The sequence below is a fragment of the Lontra canadensis genome, unplaced genomic scaffold (assembly GCF_010015895.1).
Source record: "Lontra canadensis isolate GAN:19392208 unplaced genomic scaffold, GSC_riverotter_1.0 scaffold25, whole genome shotgun sequence".
Taxonomy (NCBI): Eukaryota; Metazoa; Chordata; class Mammalia; order Carnivora; family Mustelidae; genus Lontra; species Lontra canadensis.
Genome location: NW_022631019.1, coordinates 7,163,984 through 7,184,950, shown reverse-complemented (window position 1 = coordinate 7,184,950; position 20,967 = coordinate 7,163,984). Strand labels below are relative to the sequence as shown.

General features: G+C 51.8%; 1 protein-coding gene across 1 annotated transcript; it reads right to left on the bottom strand.

Moving 5' to 3' along the window:
• Positions 1–1,249: 1,249 nt before the first annotated feature.
• PGD (phosphogluconate dehydrogenase) lies at positions 1,250–17,086 on the bottom strand. The gene is made up of 13 exons (XM_032863372.1): positions 17,000–17,086; positions 16,301–16,376; positions 15,326–15,505; positions 12,952–13,017; positions 11,698–11,816; positions 10,520–10,589; positions 8,201–8,335; positions 5,894–6,083; positions 2,533–2,663; positions 2,223–2,356; positions 1,959–2,058; positions 1,698–1,820; positions 1,250–1,613 (listed from the first exon to the last, which is right to left on the bottom strand). Exons 1-13 carry the CDS (start codon positions 17,005–17,007, stop codon positions 1,494–1,496), a joined length of 1,452 nt encoding a protein of 483 aa, XP_032719263.1. The 5' UTR covers positions 17,008–17,086; the 3' UTR covers positions 1,250–1,493.
• Between the last annotated feature and the right edge of the window lie 3,881 nt (positions 17,087–20,967).

The window sequence follows — 20,967 nt, the reverse complement described above, 5'->3', positions numbered from 1 at the left end:
GAGCACTGGGTGTTCTATGTAACAAGAGAATCACTGAACGCTCCGCAAAAAAATAAGGCAGCATGGGGCCCGGGGAAAAAAAAAAAAAAAAAAAAAAAAAAAAGGCCCTGTCGGGACACCTGGGACACTTAGTCGCGTAAGTGTCTGCCTTCAGCTCAGGTCATGATCCGGGGGTCCTGGGATCGAGCCCCACATCGGGCTCCCTGCTGAACAAGGAGCCTGCTTCTCCCTCTGCCTACCGCTCCTTCTCCCATGTGCCTGCGCGCTCTCGCTGACAAATAAATAAAATCTTTTAAGAAAGAAAAAACACTGTCACGGGCAGTGACTCAGCACCTCTGAGATCTGAAGGTGGGGGCGGGGCGACAGGGCCGTGTCTAGCTAAGGCTTCACATCCAGCCTGAGAACTTCAAAAGCTGAGTATTTAATGAAAAGGACGGGCTCTCGGGTCAGCTCTGCGAGCCCCTGCGCTTTTCTGAAAGCGGTCAGAGGCCAGAGTAACGCCAGCTGTCAAAACAAGGAAGCACTGCTCTATGCTAGGATTCTCTCAGGACTGTGTAGAGCGTTCCAGAGAACTCTTCAGGAGTTAAGCTGTTGTAATAAAGCAATTCCACTGGCCCCAGGCCACGTAACCCTACCAGTAAGTAAGCACGCCAGTAGGATTCTTTCTCTTGAGTAAACAAGATAAAGCGAACAGCCCAATTTGAAGACTAGGCCCAGGTCGCTAAGAATGCCCAGGTCCCACGAGCCCGGCTTAGGGGGGCACACGTCGTTTAAATGTAGTTCCTGACGCGTTCAGCATGAAGTGTGACACAGAGAAGGCACGAAGACTCTTCCACGGACAGCCACACACCAGCACCCAACCCAAGAAAACATTCGTGTCCCGTGTCGCCTCCTCGTCCTTCCCCGCACAGGTAACCAGGATGCTAAACCCTGCTGTGTTTCTTGTATTCTCTGGGAGTCTTTTTAAAAAGGAAACGGAGATGGGGCGCCTGGGGGGCTCAGTGGGTTAAAAAGAAAATGGAGAGGAAAAAGCGCACGAGGCTGGAAGGAAACGGGCTCCAGTGGGAGGAAACTGGCGGCTCCGCGTGGCCGAGGGAGAGCACTGAGAACAGGCACACGTAGGATCTACCTTTTATTATGTGGAGAAAAGCGGGAAACCTACCACGTGACACAAACGTTCCAGTCTGAGCGACGCCCCCCCAACGCGTGCCTTGAGCAGGGCACTCGGCGGCACTTGGCGGCGTGGGGCCAGGGCACACGGGCGTGTACAGGCTGGCCTCCTGCTCGGCCCCAGGACGCCAGGGCAGAGGGCACCGTGCTTCTCCCAGGGCCACTTCACATGGACACTCACGTGACCTTGTCAGGACTCCCTTAGGAGACTATCTTAGAAAAGGTCTGAGCAGAGAGTGGGGCGGAGGGCTGGGTGAGCAGCATCGGGCAGCCCCTGGAATGTCTCCCCCCGTCCCGGGAACCATGGCAGGTGACTGGTCTGATCAGGCATTGTATGACGAGGACGACACGCTGCCCCCATGGCCCGTCCAGTTAGTGTGGATAAACTGTCCGGGTTTGGCTAAGAGTTCGTAAGTGTGAGCCCCGAAGTAATCCCGCTGAGCCTAGAAAACAAGAAGTCGGGTGGTTGGAGTGACAGGGACGGGCCACCACCCGGTAAGCGCCGACCACCTGCTCGGGCAGCTCACCTGGAGGAGGTTGGCCGGCAGCACGTCGTGTCTGTACCCGTCGTAGAAGGACAGGGCGGTGGTGAAGCAGGGCATCGGGATGCCCGCCTGGACCCCGGTGCTCACAGCCCGCCGCCACGCGCCCTGAGCCAAAACACGCCAAAGACGAGGGGTCAGCCCGCAGGGAAGACGCCTGCTTCCTTCCCAAGTGGCAGAATTCCACAAGCGCCGAGGCTGGGAAGTGAAAAACCAAACCCCCGCACCCAGCTCTGGGCGGCCTACCTGGCAGTTCTCGACAGCGGACTTAAAGAAGTCATCGAGCAGGAGATTCTGAAGTTGTGGGTTCCGGTCAAATGCATCCTTTATCTTTCCTAGGAACACGCTGAAATGATCAGGAGGGAAGAAAGCACCGCCTTAACCTGGGCGCACTGAGCGCCCGGCAGGAAGCAGGGGAAGGAGTCGGCAGGGAGACTGTCCACTCAGGTGCTGACAGCACCACTCGGGGGCACGGTGAGGGGTGGGGGGGGGCGTGTGCCGCACACTTACCTCCTGATGATGCAGCCCCCTCTCCACATCAGGGCGATGCCGCCGTAGTTGAGGGTCCAGCCGAATTCCGTGGCCGCCTGTCTCAGCAGCATAAAGCCTTGCGCGTACGAGATGATCTTGGAAGCGTAGAGGGCCTAAGGGACGATGGACCCGTGTGAGCTGAGTTAGCTGCGTCCTCCCCGCCAGCAGGCCGGGCCTAGCGTGGACGGTGGCAACAGGACACGGCTGGACTCTGCGGCCTCCCGCGGCCTCCCGCCCCCACTGCCACTCAAGGCACTCACAGCCACCACGGTCAGGGACTGGGCCCCACCTTCCGAGTATCCTCCAGGAACGCTTTCTTATCACCTTCAAACTGGATCTTCTGGGGACCCGTCAACTTTTTGCTGGCTTGAATCCTCTCGTCCTTCAGAGATGACAAGCATCGAGCAAAAACCGCTTCTCCTGCGGAGCGGAGGGGAGAGCATGACAGGAGCTCACTCATGAAGCCGACGGGAAAAGAGTACACAGACGCCAGAAAGAATGAGGGAAATTAGTAAAGGAACAGATTTCCAGTTGTACCAAGAGCTGAAGTCTCAACCTTAGGCCACAGAACTGAACCTGGCTCAGAAAGAATTTTCAAACTTGGGGCACCTAGGTGGCTTAGTGGATTGGGCCTCTGCCTTCGGCTCAGGTCATGATCTCAGGGTCCTGGGATCGAGCCCCACATCGGGCTCTCTGCTCAGAGGGGAGCCTGCTTCCTCCCCACCTCTCTGCCTGCTGTGACCTCTGTCAAATAAATAAACAAAATTTAAAAAAAAAAAAAAAGAATTTTCAAACTTATAAAAAGTTTTAAACTTATAAAAACCTCTAGACAGTTGATTTGATAATAAAAACTCCAAAGAAATCAATCTTCCAGCATGAACACAAGTACAGTCACAAAGATCAATGTGCAGTTCCCAAGGGGAGCTCTGAGCGCCTGGCAGGCTCAGCCAGTAGAGCTTGCGCCTCTTGATCTTGGGGTTGTAAGTTTGAGTTCCACATTGGTATGGAGGTTACTTAAAAATACAATCTTAAAAAAAGTAAACGGGAGGAGTTCTAGGGAAAAAACAAGGAAGTAAAACCACTTTGGTTCAGAATTACTCTGCTGGTCCATATGTAAAATTTCAATTTCAGGGGCGCCTGGGTGGCTCAGTGGGTTAAGCAGCTGCCTTCGGCTCAGGTCATGATCCCAGCGTCCTGGGATCGAGTCTCACATCGGGCTCCTTGCTCAGCAGGGAGCCTGCTTCTCCCTCTGCCTCCATCTGCCAGTGCTTGCTCTCTCTCTCTCTCTCTCTGACAAACGGATAAATAAAATCTTTTTAAAAAAGTAAAAAGAAAATTTCAATTTCACTTGGGAGGGGTTTGATTTTGGAATGTTCACCAAAGACTCTCTTCTTTAGCAGCACTCACTGGCCCTTGAAAACTAGCTTGCAGCAGGCAGCCTTGAACTTCGCGCAGTGCTCAACGACACTGGTGTCACCCTGGCCTGGGGGTTGTCTGCAGCAGCCAGTACACGGAGAAACAGCAGACTCGCCCCTCAAAAAACTCCATTTTTTTTTTAAGATTTTATTTATTTTGATAGAGACAGAGCGCACAAGCAGGGGGAGCAGCAGAGGGAGAAGCAGGCTCCCCACCGAGCAGGGAGCCCGACACGGGACTCGATCCCAGGACCCCGGGATCATGATCTGAAACGAAGGTGACACTTCATCTGAGCCACCCAGGAGCCCCCAAAACCCCATTTTCTAATTATTTAAATTTCTTTTCCAGTACAATCACCATAATTTTGCTTCATTTGAATGAACAACATTTTAATATGGGATTTTAATATCAAGATATTTCACCTTCTCAAAAATTTGCCCTTAGAAAAGCCGACTTGCTCAACTGACACATTACACAATTAGAGTAAATTACACATACGAATCTGTCCCCCGCAGATAAGATGAAGTAAAACCTCTGGGCTTTGTTTTTGAGGGAAGGGGACTGGCCACACACCCAACAGCACTGTCCAAACTCGGAACACACACACCGGCGTCACGGGGCGGCCCGGTGGGCTCGCCCTCGCCAGCCTTGCACACACACGATGACTAGGCACCAGGGGACGGAAGTGTCAGTGTGACATGGCTGGCGCAAGGAGGCCAGGGTGGCACAACACCCCGTGTTACCCAAGGGTCAGCTCGAAGACTTCCTTCCCTGTTGGTCCAGCAAACACCAAGGGTGCCCACCCAGGGACGAAGCCTGGCCTGCCTCCGACCCGGAGAAGTGGGCCTCTCCCACCTGAGAGCAGGATTGTTTCTGACCCTCCCTCGCCCTTCCACTGGTGTCAGTGACTAAGAAACTGTTCCTGGTGGCTGTGCCCTCGCTCCCCTGCCCTGGGCAGCCCTCACGTTAGCTCAAGAGTGGCCGCAGCCCTCTGCACCAAGGTGGCTAAGCGACCCACTTCTTGCGTGGCTCGCAGCCCTGCCGAGGGGAGGCCTAATCCATAGGAAAAGGAAAGGTGGGAGGAGACTCCGGGGGGGGAGGCAGCCTCTAACCAGCCGAGCAGAGAGGAAAATCTGTTTTTGGAGGGGGGGCCGTATTGCCAGGAGCGGAGATGAGCCTTTCATTCAGCACGCCAGGCACCTTGTTCTACTGTTTTCAATCTTGCCAGAAGTCTATCTGTTTTATTCTTAAAGGACCAACTTGTTTCATGAATCCTCTTGTTATCTGCTATCTGTTCGTTTCTGCTTTCTACGATTTCCATCGCCCTGTATCTTCCAGTTCGAGGCTGAGCTCGCTGCTCTAAAACACAACATCCATGAAAAGGACACACACCAATGGTCCGGATCGTGGCTTTCTTTAAACAAAGGGGAAGGAACAAAGGAAGAGAGTTCCTAAAGGACCTGAAATGTATAGGCTATATTTTATTTTTAAAATATCTGGGGGAAGGGTGCCTGGCTGGTTCAGTAGGAAGAGCATGTGACTGTTGTCCTCAGGGTCATGAGTTCAGGCCCCACGTTGGGTGTAGAAATAACTTAAAAATAAGTAACCTTTAAATAAAATAAAAAATAGGGGCGCCTGGGCGGCTCAGTGGGTTAAAGTCTCTGCCTTCGGCTCAGGTCATGATCTCAGGGTCCTGGGATCGAGCCCCACATCGGGCTCTCTGGTCAGTGGGGAGCCTGCTTCTCCCTCTCCTTCTGCCTGCCTCTCTATTGTGATCTCTGTCAAATAAATAAAATCTTTTTAAAATAACTAAGTAAATAAAATAAAAAATAAGTATCGGGGAGGGGGAACCACAGCAAAATATTAACAAATGTTGAGGACGGAAGCTCATGTCATTCATGAACAATTTCGTTACCGGGACCTTCCCCATTAGAAGGTCATGGAGGTCACTGACCACAGTTCAGTCCCCAAGACAAAGCCAACTGGAAGGTCGAACTGGATAAGAAAGCCAGCAACTCCCAAGTGCCCCTCAGAGCCCCTATGGCCGAGAGAAGGGTGGCAGGAGGAGAGGCTAGAGCACAGGCTCTCGCGCTGGAGGAGCGGAAAGCACTGAAGGCTACTGAGCGCCGCACACAGGCTCCCGGAGGCCGGTCCCCAGGGGCCGGTCTACACCAGCATCCCAGAAGCACAGCAAGAGCGAAAGACGAGGGGCTTCGGCGAGGAGCGCACGTTACCGATGAGGGTGACGGGAACGCCGTACTCCAGGGCCGAGATGGCCGTCCACTTGCCCGTGCCCTTCTGGCCCGCGCTGTCCCTGATCTTCGGCAGCAGGTGTCCGCCGTCAGTGTCTCGGAACTTGAGGATGTTGGCTGTGATCTCGATGAGGAAGGAGTCGAGCTCTGTCTTATTCCATTCCTCAAACACCTAGCGCGGGACGTGGGAGGAACAGCGTGAGAGAAACCAGGCCCACGCAGAAGCCCCTGGGCCCCCGGCTTTCGTCTGCAGCGACTGGTGCTCACGACTCGCTCCATATTCGGGGCTGAGCCCCGCTCCCGAGTCGAGTTTGCTGCTCCCCACGAGCCAGCTGTGCTTGCTCACACCGTCGCCTCCTCGGAGGCCGTCCCTGCTCACCGGACCTCTTTACGCCCCCCTCCTCTCCTGCATAAGCTCCCGCCAGCCAGCTGCACACTGCCGCAGAGCGACTGTTGTGTGTCCCAGCTCCGTGCGGCCAGGGGGCAGGGGCTTTGGGTGTTTTGCTATTATGTCCCCAACACCGAGAACAGTTCCCAGCATATAGGACAGCACTGGTATCCATAAATACGTTGTTTTCAGTAAATTGATTACATCTGAACACACAACAAGAGAAGCACTGTTTCTACGAAAATAAAGTTAAATTGTTTTAAGAAAGAAGAGTGAAGGCAAGTCAATGAAAGAGAGCAAGGATGACACGTTTCAAAGTTGGGAGGAGGGGCGGCCGGGGAGGGGGTTCAGTCAGGGGAGGCTGCAGCTCTGGATCTCGGGGTTCTGAGTTCAAGCCCCATCTTGGGTATAGAGATTACTAAAAAAATAAACTTTAAAACAAAAACATTAGGGGGAAAAACTGTAAAAACTCTGGAAGAATTCTGCAGCGTGCACCTTGCAAGGAAGTGTCCCTAAATCACTCGATCACTTGAAGGCGCTGGAAGGGGAAACCTTAGACGACGAGAAAGAGGACTAGGACGTTGGCCAGCAGAGCCACACTTGGCGGAAAGGACTGGATGGGTGAGGAATGTGTCTTCCTCTATTTCCAGTTAAAATAAATGTTTACCTAGTGACAATGCTGAAGTCTTCAGAGAAAAGAGTACTGGTGCTAGCCTTGAAATGTATTTTTATTTTTTAATTTTTTTTATTTTTAAAAAAGATTTTATTTATTTGACAGAGATCACAAGCAGGCAGAGAAGCAGGCAAAGGTGGGGGGGGTGGGTGCAAGCAGGCTCGCCCAGGAGCTGAAAGCGCGATGCAGGGCTCGATCCCAGGACCCTGAGATCATGACCTGAGCCGAAGGCAGAGGCTTTAACCCACTGAGCCACCAAAGCGCCCCTTGAAATGTATTTTCAAAAGATCAACCTGATAAAAGAGGGACATTCGACAAAGCAAGTAAAATGCTAGTAGGACAATGTGCGTGTTATGCACACAAATGCTCACAACCAAATTCTTTCAACTTTGCTGTGTCTTTGAACATCTGGTTCCTAATAAAATGTTGGGGGAGGGATTTTTTCTTTTTAAGATTTTATTTATTTGACAGACAGAGATCACAAGTAGGCAGAGCAGCAGGCAGAGAGAGAGGGGGAAGCAGGCTCCCTGCTGAGCAGAGAGCCTGATGTGGGGCTCGATCCTAGGACTCTGGGATCATGACCTGAACTGAAGGCGGAGGCTTTAACCCACTGAGCCACCCAGGCGCCCTGGGGGGGGGATGTTTATGTTTCCCCCACTTTGACTAACTTTTGATTAACTGTCCAACAGCCAGTCCCAACCTGACCAGGAAAGCAAGCTTCCATTCCGCCTCCCCCGTGGGACGATGCGGGACCAAATGAGATAACGACCATGAAAGCACACAGGCCCGACACAGAAGGGCCACTAAATGGTGCTAGTGATCAATGCCAAGGTTCTCGGGGGACATCTGGCTCTGTGGCTAGCTATCCTATTGTACAGCTTCCCTTCAATCAGGCTGTCCATCTTTTTTTTTTTTTTTAAGATTTTTAAAATTTTTATTTACTTGAGAGAATGAGAGTAAGAGAGGGTGCGTGCTCGGGGAGGAGAGGGAGAAGCAGGCTCTCCGCTAAGCTCAATGCGGGACTCTATCCCAGGACCCTGCGATCACGACCTGAGCTGAAGGCTGACACTTCACCGACGGAGCCTCCCAGGTGCCCTTGGGCTGAGTCCATCCTCCCACCAGCATGACCACTGGGAGGAGGCAGAGGAAGGCTTTACTACTGCAGGCAAATCCCTCTCACCTGAGCAGGAGGGGCCCGCTGCAGCCCAGACGCAGGCCCGGGACTCACCTTTGCCATCTCGTCGTGCTCCATGGCCAGCACGTCCTTCATCAGGTGGTAGGCCTCACAGATGAGCTGCATGTCCCCGTACTCGATCCCGTTGTGCACCATCTTGACGAAGTGGCCGGCTCCTTCGTCTCCCACCTGTCAAGGCAACAGGCACCAGGCAGCCTTCAGAGGCAGGACCCCGGGAAAGCCCACGGCACATTCTTTGGCAAGGCTCCTCCCCATACAAAAAATAACAGGTTGGAGGGAAATATCTGTAGTATTTTAACACTAAGCATCACTACGTAACAATTCAATAAAAGCTCCCATCCAGTCGAGTGTTCTTTCAAACTCATTCTGAACTTGTTTCTCTCGAGCTTTTTCCAAGCCTCCCAACTCACAACAAGCACGTGCAGCTCATGAGCCTGCATCTCCCGCCCTCCCTTACTAGGAAGGGCCCTCGCTCAGTGAAAGACCCCCTCTTCCCGAAGTTACCACTCTCCCACCGCCGGGGCTTACAGCCCGTTGGCTGATTAAACCACCGGCAAGTTAGAAAACATGTAACTGTGTTGTAGTTGCTGCTACGGGGCTACCAAGGGGTAAAATGACCCTGGATCCCCGGTCTGGCCGTCCACGTGGTAAGCCTCGAAATGTGTTCGTGCCAGCGCGTCTCCACTAACGAGATACGAGTTTATGAGAAAGCTGGCGGGACGCATACAGTTGGAACACCAGTCTGTGAATTCAGTTAAAGTAACTACAGATTTTAGTGGTTACAAGTCTCAGTCCCAACGGCACGTTCTGTCCCTACAGACGAGCTGCCCGGGGAACCAAAGCATCTGAAAATCACTCGGTGGGCCAGGCATCAGAACAAAGGGAGTTTTAGGGTCAAACATTCGGTGGTGACGAGCTCCACAGTGGGCGCAGCCATCTCCATAACAGGCATCCACGTGCGCGGTGGCCCGAGGTTTGCTTGACCTGCATGCTCTCTGCTGTCACCGCTGGGATTCGTACGACTGACCCATCTGTCGGAGACTTCCGCCATCTGCGTTTCCACAGCTGACCTGCCCCCTTCGGATCCTGATGCCTTCTGTGGCCGCCAAGTACCACGGCCAGTACCGTCTTCCGAGTGAACGAAGGAGCGTCTGCTCTCAGTATCCACACCAGCTTTCTCAACAGCCGGAGAGTAAGCCCAGGGGCTCTGGAATGTCAGCCCCCAACTCGGTCAAGACCCAGCAGGGCCAGTACTGGCTTCTCATCATGATTCTGTCCCAAGTGTGTCTACAAAGCAGTGACTGCAGCTGTCCTTTCACTGCAGTAATTCACTGTTGAGGCTGGAACGTTCCCTTCCTAGTCCTTGACACTAATGAGAACATCCTCAACCCTCCAGGTCCAGCCCCGCCCCTCTCCACCCTAAGCAGACCAGGCCGGACTCGGGGACACTGGTGAAGAGGCACGGACCAGACCGGGGGTTCCCGCGGCCGTCCCCGGGCACGGTCGGGCCTCCCCCTCATTGCTCGTCTGCCTCAGGCCTCCTCCATTTCTACCTTTTACCTCCCTCACATGAAGTAAAACTAACAGAGCGGACTAGGAGCTAGAGACCTCGGAGACCACGCCCCTCCTCACATTTTAGGGACCAAAGACTGAAGCCCGCATACTTTCCTGACTGACTCGCTAACGGCCCACAGTGGACGGAGGGCCGGGGTGACAGGTCAGGTCTCTCAGCCTGGCGCTCTGCCCACCCGTGGCACGGCCTGAGTCTGCAGTAGGGACAGAACTGATCTTAGCGGCAACACGAAACACAGGGAGGGTGGCGCACAGGAACAAGCCCAGGCCTCCCTCCTGCTTCATGCGCGCGGAAGGCCTGATGTTGCAGGCTCTGTTCGAGCACAGAACACCTGATCCCGAGCTGTGGGAAAGATTTTCCACATCCGTGGCCTGGACCTCTGAGCGCACCGCACCAGCCCCTCAATCCTCCTCCTTCTGTGCAGGCAGGCAAAGCCCACCTTTGACTGTGACACTTTCTTCATTTTCGTGAAGTCACATAGCTAATGACACGAGTCTCGCTTCACCTCGTCCCTGCTGTGCCTTCTTGAAGAATCCAACGTCTAGATGAATGGAGCAGGGCTGTTTTTAACACCAGCCTCAAGGCTCTGAAATACTCAGGCGGCAGCAAGGCCACGTAAAAGAGGCTCATGTCCTAGGCCATCGCTGCACTAGCGACGTCAACACTGTGACGCTGGTCACCAAACTAACTGTGGCCCCCCCAGGTGGTCCTGGCTCTGTGCGCTTTGTCCCGTCTGTGCCCGTGTTACCAGCCGGCTTGAAAGAGGAGCCAGAACTTGCCCAGTCACAGCAGGGTTCCCCCGTTCCTACTTTTGCGGCGATGCCTTGGAAGATTGCCTTGATGTGGGGCCTGTGGGAAGGAACCATGTAGTTTAGCTGCTGAAAAGAGGGACCGAGATCTCAGTTAAATACTCAAGGACCCCCCACCCCAATCGTTTTCTTGCGGATGGGGGGTGGGGAGTCTGCTTGGGATTCTCTCCCCCCCTCTGCCTCTCCCCACACTGACTCACTCTCTCTCTCCCCCTCGAATAAATAAATAAATAAAATTCTTAGATCTCACATACTGCACAGAATCCCAAGTAACTCATCAGATAGCTAATGTAAAGAATAACCTTCCCCAGGAAACCCTTTACCTCTGGGAATCAGGTTTGATCACTCCTTACTTTAACCCCTAATATAATTCTAGCACACTGGAAATCAAACTCATTCAGAAAAGAATGGTACCAAAAAAAAGAAAAAAAAAAAGAAAAGAATGGTACCTTTCCATGTCTCCCTCAAAAGGATCCCTTTTTTCTTTCTCTTCTCACCCACCTCCCTCCGTCTGGTTGCTCTCTCTGCAACCTCAGCAGCGGGTTTCCCTCCATCTGAGTCAGGCGTGATTATTACTTGTACCTTTTCATTTTGGTTCTGTCCCGCTCACCACCCCCCCTTGCGCCTCGTGCACCCCTGCTCTTACATCACCGATGCCATGGCCAACACTTCCCCTTACGGACAGCACAGTGCACAGTGTAAAACTTGTTTTGTCTCCAAGTCAGATACAAAACCTCCACCTCACTCTCCCAGGGACAAAATAGGCCCCATCAGATTTTTCCATCACTCATGATTATTAAATGAGTAGTTATCTTAGGACTGGGCACCACTTAGAGAGGCAGACTTTACTTCCTAGTCCACACAGCGCCCAGGACATTATTCAAACGGCTTCCTTAAAGCCCTTGAACTCGGTAAGCCTGTTCAGAGCTTCTAGTATCAGTCTTGGAGGGAATAGCAGAGAACAAAGGGCAGAAGAGAACCTCGCACACAGGATGTCAAAGCAGTAAATGTACAGACAGAAGAACTATTCCTGGCATCTCCACCACTCAGGCCCCGCAGAGATCAGGGTGGCAAGAGGTACCCAAGGCTCACTCCCCTCACAGCTCAGGCTCCCTTATGCTGAAACGGGTGGCACCTTTGATACTCACCAGGCTTCCTTGTCCCCTCCTGGCATAAGTGAGGGGCCATACCGGGCCCCCTCCTCTCCACCACTGACTCCGCTCCCCACAAACAAGATTCCCTTGGCCTTGAGGTCACGACATCGTCTCTACATGAGAGAAAAAGAATTTCATTATGCTTCCATATGACAATTTCTCCCAGTGGATGAGAGGAGGTATAAGACAGATATGGAGAGCCCACCCAGGACATGAAATGACCCCAGACCAAGAATAACCTGGTCATTCCAGAAATTTTATCCTGGGGCACCTGGCTGGCTCAGTGGTAGAGCATGCAGCTTTTGATCTCAGGGTTATGAGTTCAAGCCCCACGTTGGGTGTGGAGCCTACTTAAAAAAATAAACAAATAATAAAAAGAAATAAATAATTTTAAAAAGAGATTTAATACCCTCAGTTTGGGAGTCAGGACAAAAAAAAAAAAAAAAAAAAATCCAGGGAGCCTGGCTGGCTCAGTCAGTAAAGCGTGTGACTCTTGATCTCAGGGTTGTGAGTTTGAGGGCATAGAAATTACTTAATTAAAAAAAAATCTGGGGCACTTGGGTGGCTCAGTTGGTTAAGCACTGCCTTTGGCTCAGGTCATGATCCCAGGGTCCTGGGATCGAGTCCCACATCAGGCTCCTTGCTCGGCAGGGGGCCTGCTTCTCCCTCTCCCTCCCATTCCCTCTGGTTGTGCTCTCTCACTCTGACAAATAAATAAGCAAAATATTAAAAAAAAAAAAAAATCCATGGAAGTTTAAAATAGCTACCCTTCCCCCAAAGGGAAATAATAAATAAATCTCATTTTCCTGGAAGGTCTAGTACCATCAGACTCCATTAAGAGCTGGTGGGCTTTGGGGGTGCGGGTTTGGTTTTTAAGAGTTGGCTTCATACAAGTATGACTTCCTGCCACTTGGCACTTAGGACGATACAGGGTCTTCTCCCAGAACACGAGGCCATTAAAGCTGTGGTTCTCAACCATGGGCTGCTGGCGGAGAAGGGAAGAGCTAAGCACGAACCATCCACCTCCTGCATCCACGGGGAAGCCCTCCTTCTGAGTTACACATATGCCTGCGGTGACCTCAAGTACGTCCTAGCAGAAACAGAGGCTGAGGACAGCAGCGTCTGCACCAAGCCCCAGGATCAGTACTGCAGAAGGACGGTCCAGTCTTTTAGCACGTATGCAATGCTGATACTTTTTTCTAGAATGTTCTCAGAACCAGGAAGAACTCAAGACTGAAGAATACTTACTGTGGTGTCCCTGTATTCAGAATTTCCTCCATCAATGATGATGTCACCAGTGTCCAACAATGGTACCTGTAACCAGACGCAAGCATTACAGTGGGCCAAAGAAATGGAAGACAAAATAGAACGTACCTTGACCAATTAAAACAAACAAGAATTTATCCCAGATAAATCCAATCTAAAAGCACATGTTGGGGCGCCTGGGTGTCTCAGTGGGTTAAGCCTCTGCCTTTGGTTCAGGTCATGATCTCAGGGTCCTGGGATCGAGCCCCACATCGGGCTCCCTGCTTAGCAGGGAGCCTGCTTCCCCCTCTCTCTCTGCCTGCTGCTCTGCCTACTTGTGATCTCTCTCTCTGTCAAATAAATGAATAAAATATTAAAAAAAAAAAAAAAAAAGAACGGGATTTAAAATTTTACAACAACCAAAACCTGCTTGAAAAATTTTGTTTCCACTGGGTGCCACCGGCTGTCTTACAGTCCCAAATCCCAGCAATGGGACTTGTTCTAAAGGGTCCCATCATTTCCTGTAGAATCTGCCCACAGCAGCGGAGGGGCCCGGTAAACAGCCATCAGCGGGTCTGGTGCCTGACTCCATGACCAGTCCCGTCTGGAGGTGGCAGGAGGAGACCAGGCCTTGGACAAGCACATCTTCCTACAGGGCACGACGAGGCTGGCTTTACTAGTTATTCTTCTGTCTCCCCGCACAAGGATCCAGTGAACGTGGCTTCGTACTTTCTTATGCTGGAGAATAAGCTACGGCCTTCCAGTCCATTCTGTGTATACCTAATCATGATCAGCTTAGCATCTCGCTACACGAAAAGCTTGGTGTGTCCTTTCCTTATCACAGCATTCTTCCTTTCTAGGTCATTCTTTTTCAAAGTGGTAATACACTGGTTACAAATTCTGCTCCCTGCGGAGACCCCCCCCCCACTGTTAACAGGACTCCCACAGAAAAGGAACTGTTCATCCCTTGCCTTTGTCTATCCCTACGTTCTCACAGCTAATGCCTTGGTTTTTCCAGAGCTGTCACTGAGAATTTGAGTTATCTTCGTAAGCTGTTTCCACCCGTTCCCCTTCGCCCATATGCTGTGTGTGGTTTTGTGGGTTTTGCTGGTGGGAAAAGCACGCGAAGGCTGCCGGGCACTGGCGGCGAGCTTGTCTCCACCGACTGACTGGCGGTGAGTTGTGCTGAGGAAGAGCCCCACAGGCGCCCCAGAAACCACTCACAGCAACAGCGCTTCAACAAAACGCTGTTGGGGACATTCCCTGGGGAAGAACCTGTTGTCGCCATTGGCTCCTCCCCTCCCACTGCCATCCCAGTGGGTGAGTGGCCATCGGCCCTTCGGTGAGGGCACAGCCTGGTGAAGCACGCAGGGAAACCCACCGCCCCCTAGCCCTGGGGCCAACAGGACCCGTCAGCCTCAGATGTGTTACAGAAACAGAATGAGCCCTACACAAAGCAGTGCCCCTACAGCCGAGGCTCAGGGCCAGAAGTACAACAGAGGCCCTCTCTTGGGCGCCTGCCCGAGGGTCACCCTCCTGTCCTCGCAAGGCCATTGCAGCCCATACACATAGGTTTTTTTCCTTCCAAAAAAGACATACCTGCTAGAGGCAACAAATCATTCAGAAATAAGGACCCAAGGGGACGCCTGGGTGGCTCAGTTGGTTAAGCAGCTGCCTTCGGCTCAGGTCATGATCCCAGCGTCCTGGGATCGAGTCCCACATCGGGCTCCTTGCTCTATGGGAAGCCTGCTTCTCCTTCTGCCTCTGCCTGCCATTCTGTCTGCCTGTGCTCGCTCTCTCTCTCTCTCTCATAAATAAAATAAAAAATCTTTAAAAAAAAAAAAAAGAAATAAGGACCCAGCATGTAGGTATCCCTAGCATTCCCTAAGGGGATCTCATCATTTATATTAAGTTATACAACAATTTACATACTGTTACTTTATACAAATGCTGAAAAAAGTGAAATCTACTTCTAAATTTGGATACCATGGTTTATTGGTGAACAGCTCTAAGCACGCATAATCCACAACCAAAACAGTAAACTTTTTTGACCATCGATGATACAGACCAAGCTCCCTACTACTTCTACTCCTACTGTTAGTGAATTCTAATTGAAATGTCTCTTGGTGTCCCAAAATTTCATATATATGGAATTATTACCACCTGAGGATACGCGGTGACTTAATCCGTGCCCATCAGGTTAACCAACACCGAGACATCGAAGCACTGTTTTGTCTGAACTAAGCAGCTCACATCCAGACACCAAAGAGGCAAAAAAAAAAAAAAAATCTCTTAAGTAAAAAGCGGTGACATAGCTGACAGACTGCAAGAGAAAAGCTGCCCCGCCAGCAGCAGCTGGGAGCAGAGCTGGCCTCACCAGTTTGTCGATGAAATCGTCCACAGCCTGGCCGGCCTTCACCAGCAGTATGACCCGCCTCGGCTTCTTCAGCTTCGAGACCATCTCCTCCAAGGAGTGAGCACCGACCACTTTGGTTCCCTTTGCCTCATTGGCCAAGAAATCATCAACTTTGGAGACTGTCCTATTGAAAGCACAAACCTAGAAGGAAAAAAAAGGTCTGCTCAGGAGATCCGGGACACCGAAGACCTTTCAGACCCTAGATTAAGTGGCAGTGAAACTTCTACCGCAGAGAAAGGAACAGAAGCAAAGGTCAGCTGCCCGAGGCAAATCAGGCTGAAGTCTGTCACCAGCTGATTGGGACTCGGATTCAAATCAAGGGACTCGATGCTGCAAACTGTTATCTTTTGTCACCAATACTCTTTGTATCAGAACAAGCTTAGTGTTTGTACTGTTTAAATTTTCACTCACCCCAGTTCTCACTAGACAATGACGTTAGAGCTCTACCAACCCAGGGCGGATTTCTCCTCCTCCAGCTATGGGCAAGATGGGGCATCTGGGTGGCTCAGTCACTTAAGCGTCTGTCTTCCCGTCAGGTAATGATCCTGGGGTCCTGGGATAGAGCCCCGCCCACAGGGAGTCTGCTTCTCCCTCTCCCTCTGCCCCTCACCCCTGCCTCATACTTCCCTTTTCCCGCTCTCTCAAATAAATAAATAAAATCTTAAAAAAAGAAAAGAAAGATCTGGGTAGGTTTATTCCGGCTGCAACCGTACAGATGCATTTAGCAGACTCTCCTTCAGAGAACGGTGGAGCTACCCCCGGCCCCAGCCCCGCTGTCCACACGCGAACTGGTGCTTGTCCTTCCTTGGCAAAACCTCATGAGCAGCAACAGGGGATCTGTCAGAAGTGGCAGCTGCATAGGATCTTGGAAATCAGCAGCAGCGTACCAAGACACACCAAGAACCCACAAGACAAGTGTGTGTCCTCTGGACTTACCACAAAGCCGTGGTCATTCATGTTCAAAATTAAGTTCTGGCCCATGACAGCCAGTCCAATCAGTGCAATATCGGCTCTAAAAGACCAGGAAAGAGAACAAAGAAAACGTGTCAGCTCCACTTAACCCATTCCAACGCAGAGACCCAGAGCGTCCTAGCTTTTCCTATGAACAATCTGCCTTCCCTCTTCCCCTAGCCCCCTTCACCCTTGAGAACCAGGCGTGCACCGCCCAGGCCACTGCAGACGGGCCACCCTGCGCTCCCCACTTCACCAGACGGTGAGTTCCCTTGAGACCCACTAATCCTGCAGGAGGGCGTGCAACCTCTGCTCTGCCCCAGGCCACCCGCTAATGACTCACTGCGGCCGCCCCCGTCCCCCACGCCCCCACGCCGGGCAGAAGCCCCGCAGGCACAGCCGCTGACCGTCCAAGCACTTCCCCTCCGGCTCCGGCCCGGGTTTCCCTCGGCCATGCCGGACCCCTCCCCGCCGGGCCCTTTCTGGACACGGGGATTCGCCCGGCGCCGCCGCGAGAGACAGAGGGCCTGGGCCCGACGGGGCTGGGACACTGAAGGTCCGGGACTCCGGGCGCCACGAGGCCGGACTCCCGCGACCCCCGTGGTCAAGGCGACGTCAGGGGTGGCTCCGCCCTCCGCGCCGGCCCCCAGAAAGTTCCTCCGCGGCCCGCGGGCCGTCACTCACTGGGCCATGGCGGCGGCAGCGGCGGCGGCAGACTCGACAGGAGCGGACGGAGCGGAAGAGCGGAGAGCGCGCGGCGCGGCGACCGAGGCTGAGTCCCGCTCCTGCTCTGGCCCCCAGGGCCTTGGCCGCGGCCTTCCGGCGCCGACCAATCGGAAGGAAGAGGCGGGTCTTGTAGCTACGCCATTGGCCCTTCCCGGCGCCTGTTAGACCACCTGAGGCAAACGGACCCGCCCACTCCCGGGGCCGGCTCAGGAGAGCGCCGAACACATCGATGGCAACGCAGTGGCCGGCAGGGCGGGGGCGCCTGGGACTGGTGGAGGAGGCGGGACAGGTGGAGGAGGCCGGGAGGCACCAGGGACGGGCACGGGGGCGTGGGCGGGGCGCGAGGACCGCTGGAGGGAGCGGGGGCGCCGGGACAAGCGAGGGGGCCGGGTCGGGAGCAGGGGACTCCCGGGACCGACACAGGGGGCGCGGTGGGGGCTCCCGGGACGGGCACTGGGGGCCCGGCGGCTCGCGGTCACCGGCGGAGGGACGGCGGGCGGCTCCTCCCGGACCCCGGAGCAGAGGACACTCGGGTTGGCGCCTCCAGTACATTTTATGATTTTTTTTTCTTCTGTGAATGCTTCATATCATCTAACATGTACCTTGCACCCTTGCACGTAGTAAGTGCTCACCAGAAACAAAAGTCACGCAGCTGGTTCATGGCTAGTTAGTGGCCCAGTTGTGACCCATTCAGGGCCAAAGCTAGTTCCATCCCAGCAACTGCACAAGTTACTTTGTAATACAGGTTTTAAGAGAGACAGTGTAATAACTTACCTGTAAGCTGTGTCCCATTATCGTTGTCTTTTCCTGTTGGAAGTTAGGTCTGAGTAAATCACAGTTAACAGTATTTTTGAGTGCTAATGGAATCTCACTCTGAATATTTAAAATCTCAGGATCTGTCTTGGATGTAGAAATTTTCCTGTATTATTTTCTGCACTAAAGGCATTCTGTTAATTTGTTCTTTTCCTTGAGTTGCTTCCCTGTTTGCCCATTTTGTACCAGCCAGGCCTTACAGTCCTGAAGTTCGAATTTTCCTTTCTCTCCTCTCCTGCGTGGAGGGTGGTGTTCATGAACCCTGTGGTTGACCCACTGTACAATGTCCAGGTGGGGCCAAGATTACAACAGAACTTCCTTCTGAGGAAGAAAAAGTCCCTGTCCCGTGAGACCGTTTCCTTCATTCCTTGCTTTTCCTGGTTGCAGAAATACGGGCTTGGAAGCAAGCCCAGAATTTATTTTAATTATGTATTGGTTCAGCATTAGTCATTTTTTTTTAATTCCAGTATAGTTAATCTGCAGTATTTTAATATGTCTCAGGTATGCAGCGTAGTGACTCAAGAATTCTATACGTTACTTAGTGCTGATCGCAATAAGTGTACCCTTTTTAAAAAAAGTAATCTTTACCCCCAATGAGGGGCTTGAAGAGTCACACGCTCTACCACCTAAGCCAGCCAGGCACCCCATAATAACTACCCTCTTAATCCCTTCCACCTGTTTCACACACCCCGCCCCCCCCCCCCCCCCCCCCCCGGCCGGCTCTGGTGACCATTAGTTTATTCTCTACAGTTAAGAGTCTGGTTTTGGGCTTGTCTGTTTTTCATTTGTTTTGTTTCTTAAGTTCTACATGTGAGTGAAATCATTTGGTATTTGTCTTTCTCTGACTGACTGACTTCACTTAGCATGATACTCTCTAGCTCCATCCGTGTTGCAAAAGGCAAGATTTCATCTTTCTAAGGCTGAGTAAGATTCCGATAGAAATCTTTTATATATATTTACCACATCGTCTTTATCCATTCATCCATCGACAGACACTGGGATGCTTCCATAGTTTGGTTACTGGAAGTACTGCTGCTATAAACATAAGGGTGCATACATCTTTTCAAATTAGTGCATTTTTTTTCAAGTAGGCACAACACCCAGCATAGAGCCCAACTCAGGGCTTGAACTCATGACCCTGAGATCAAGACCTGAGCTGAGATCAAGAGTCGGATGCTTAACCGACTGAGCCACCCAGGCGCCCCTCGAATTCATGTTTTCTTATTCTCTGGGTAAATAGCCAGTAGTGGAATTATTGGATCATAAGGTAGCTCTATTTTTAACTTTTTGAGGAACCTCCATGCTGTCTTCCAGAGTGGCTGCACCAGTTTGCGTTCCCACCAACAATGCAAGAGGTTTCCTCTTCCTCTACCTCCTGTGCCAACACCTGTTGTTGTTTGTTTTTGATTTTCGCCAATAAAGCCCAGGATGTATTTTATTTTTTTAAAGAGGAACAGTAGCTTTTAAAAAAAATAGATTTTATTTATTTATTTGAAAGCGAGAGCACATGAGAGAGAGGAGGGGCAGAGGAAGAGGGAGAAGCAGACTCCCCGCTGAGCAGGGAGCCCGATGTGGGGCTCGATCCCAGGACCCTGAGATCATGACCTGAGCCGAAGACAGACACTTAATGGACTGAGCCACCCAGATGCCCCAGAATGAATTTTAAAGCTACAAGCGAGATGCCTGGCTGCCCTTAATACCTCCCTGAAAGGGGAAGAAAGTGAACATGGAGACGGGCAGCTGACGGAGCAGGCTAAACCAGGGAGGGCAGAGCCGCTGCCATCACTGGCCACTGGTCACCGCTGAGGCCGAGACCTGGGTCTTCACCCCAGCTTCGGCGACCTTGTAGTTTGGTGGACCTAGCTGGCAGGAATCTTGGAGTTCTCCCAATGAAGTGTGTCCACACTCCAGTGTGCAAAGAAGCTTGATAAATATGAACTCCGATTTCACAGATCTGGGGTAGGTCTGGAAGTGCATTTTCTCATCCCCGTGATTCTCACTCCAGATGGTCTCTGGATCACCTTTTGCAATAGTTCTTGAAGGGTGGCCCATGACCGTGAAGGTCCCTGGTACCCTCTTCAGGGAGAAGTGGGCACAAAGCTATTTCGATAGGATTAGCAAGATGTGACTTGCCTTTTTCATCCTCGTTCTCTTAACAAGTGTCCGATGGAGTTTTCTAGAGGCTCTGAGACAGGTGGTATGGAAGAGATTAAATGCAGAAGCAAGTAAGAGAATCCAGCTGTCTTAAACTGTAGTAAGCCAGACATTAGGTTTCACAACTGTAAAACAAACTGTAAAACACTGAGTTTCCTTTTGTTTTGGGAAATTGTTACTCAAAATTTTCTCCATTTTGATTTCTTAAAGAGTAAATATTCATAGAATAGAAACAAAAGCTCTCTGTATCATCAGTCCTTTTTAAGAGTATAAAAGGGTCTGAGAGCAGTGGTTTGCAAACCACAGATCTAGCCCAACTCCTGTTTCAGAGAGGAGGAAATTGGGGTTCAGAGAGCCGAGACTGCCTTAATCAGAGACGTACATCAGAACTGCCCCTCTAGGGACAGATTAGATGCTCTCCAAGGTCCCCCTCAGTGGACCCTGGAGTCTGGAGACAGACTCAGTGGTAGGACAGCGTGCAGAAGTCCCATCAGACGGCTGCTCAGATGATCCAGAAGCTGCTTGATAGAGAAGGGGAAGAGTGGGTCTTGCTGTCACACTGTCCTTAGCTCGCTCCGGTTCCACTTCTTTCCAGCTATGCAATTTGAGGCCAGTTATCGAGTCTCAAGAGTTTCATGTGTAAAACAGGAAGGACAAAACCTCAGAGGGTAGCTCTAGGATGAAATGACAAAACAGGGACATGCTACCCTCTGTCTTTTTCTATGGAATGGACACAGAAGAGATGCACACTGTAGTGGAAAATAGGATTGAATCAAAACATTTCTCCCAGGCTTCTCCCAGCCTTCTGGGGATAGATGCAGAAAAGCAACTTTGCAGCTTCCTGCAAGGCTTCTGAGCAGTTCTAACTCAGCTGGTGACAAAATGCTCCATTGTTTGAGTTGTTTGCTACGGAAAAACTTCCCCTGACCTACCCATGAATCGCGCAGTATGTCTTCCTC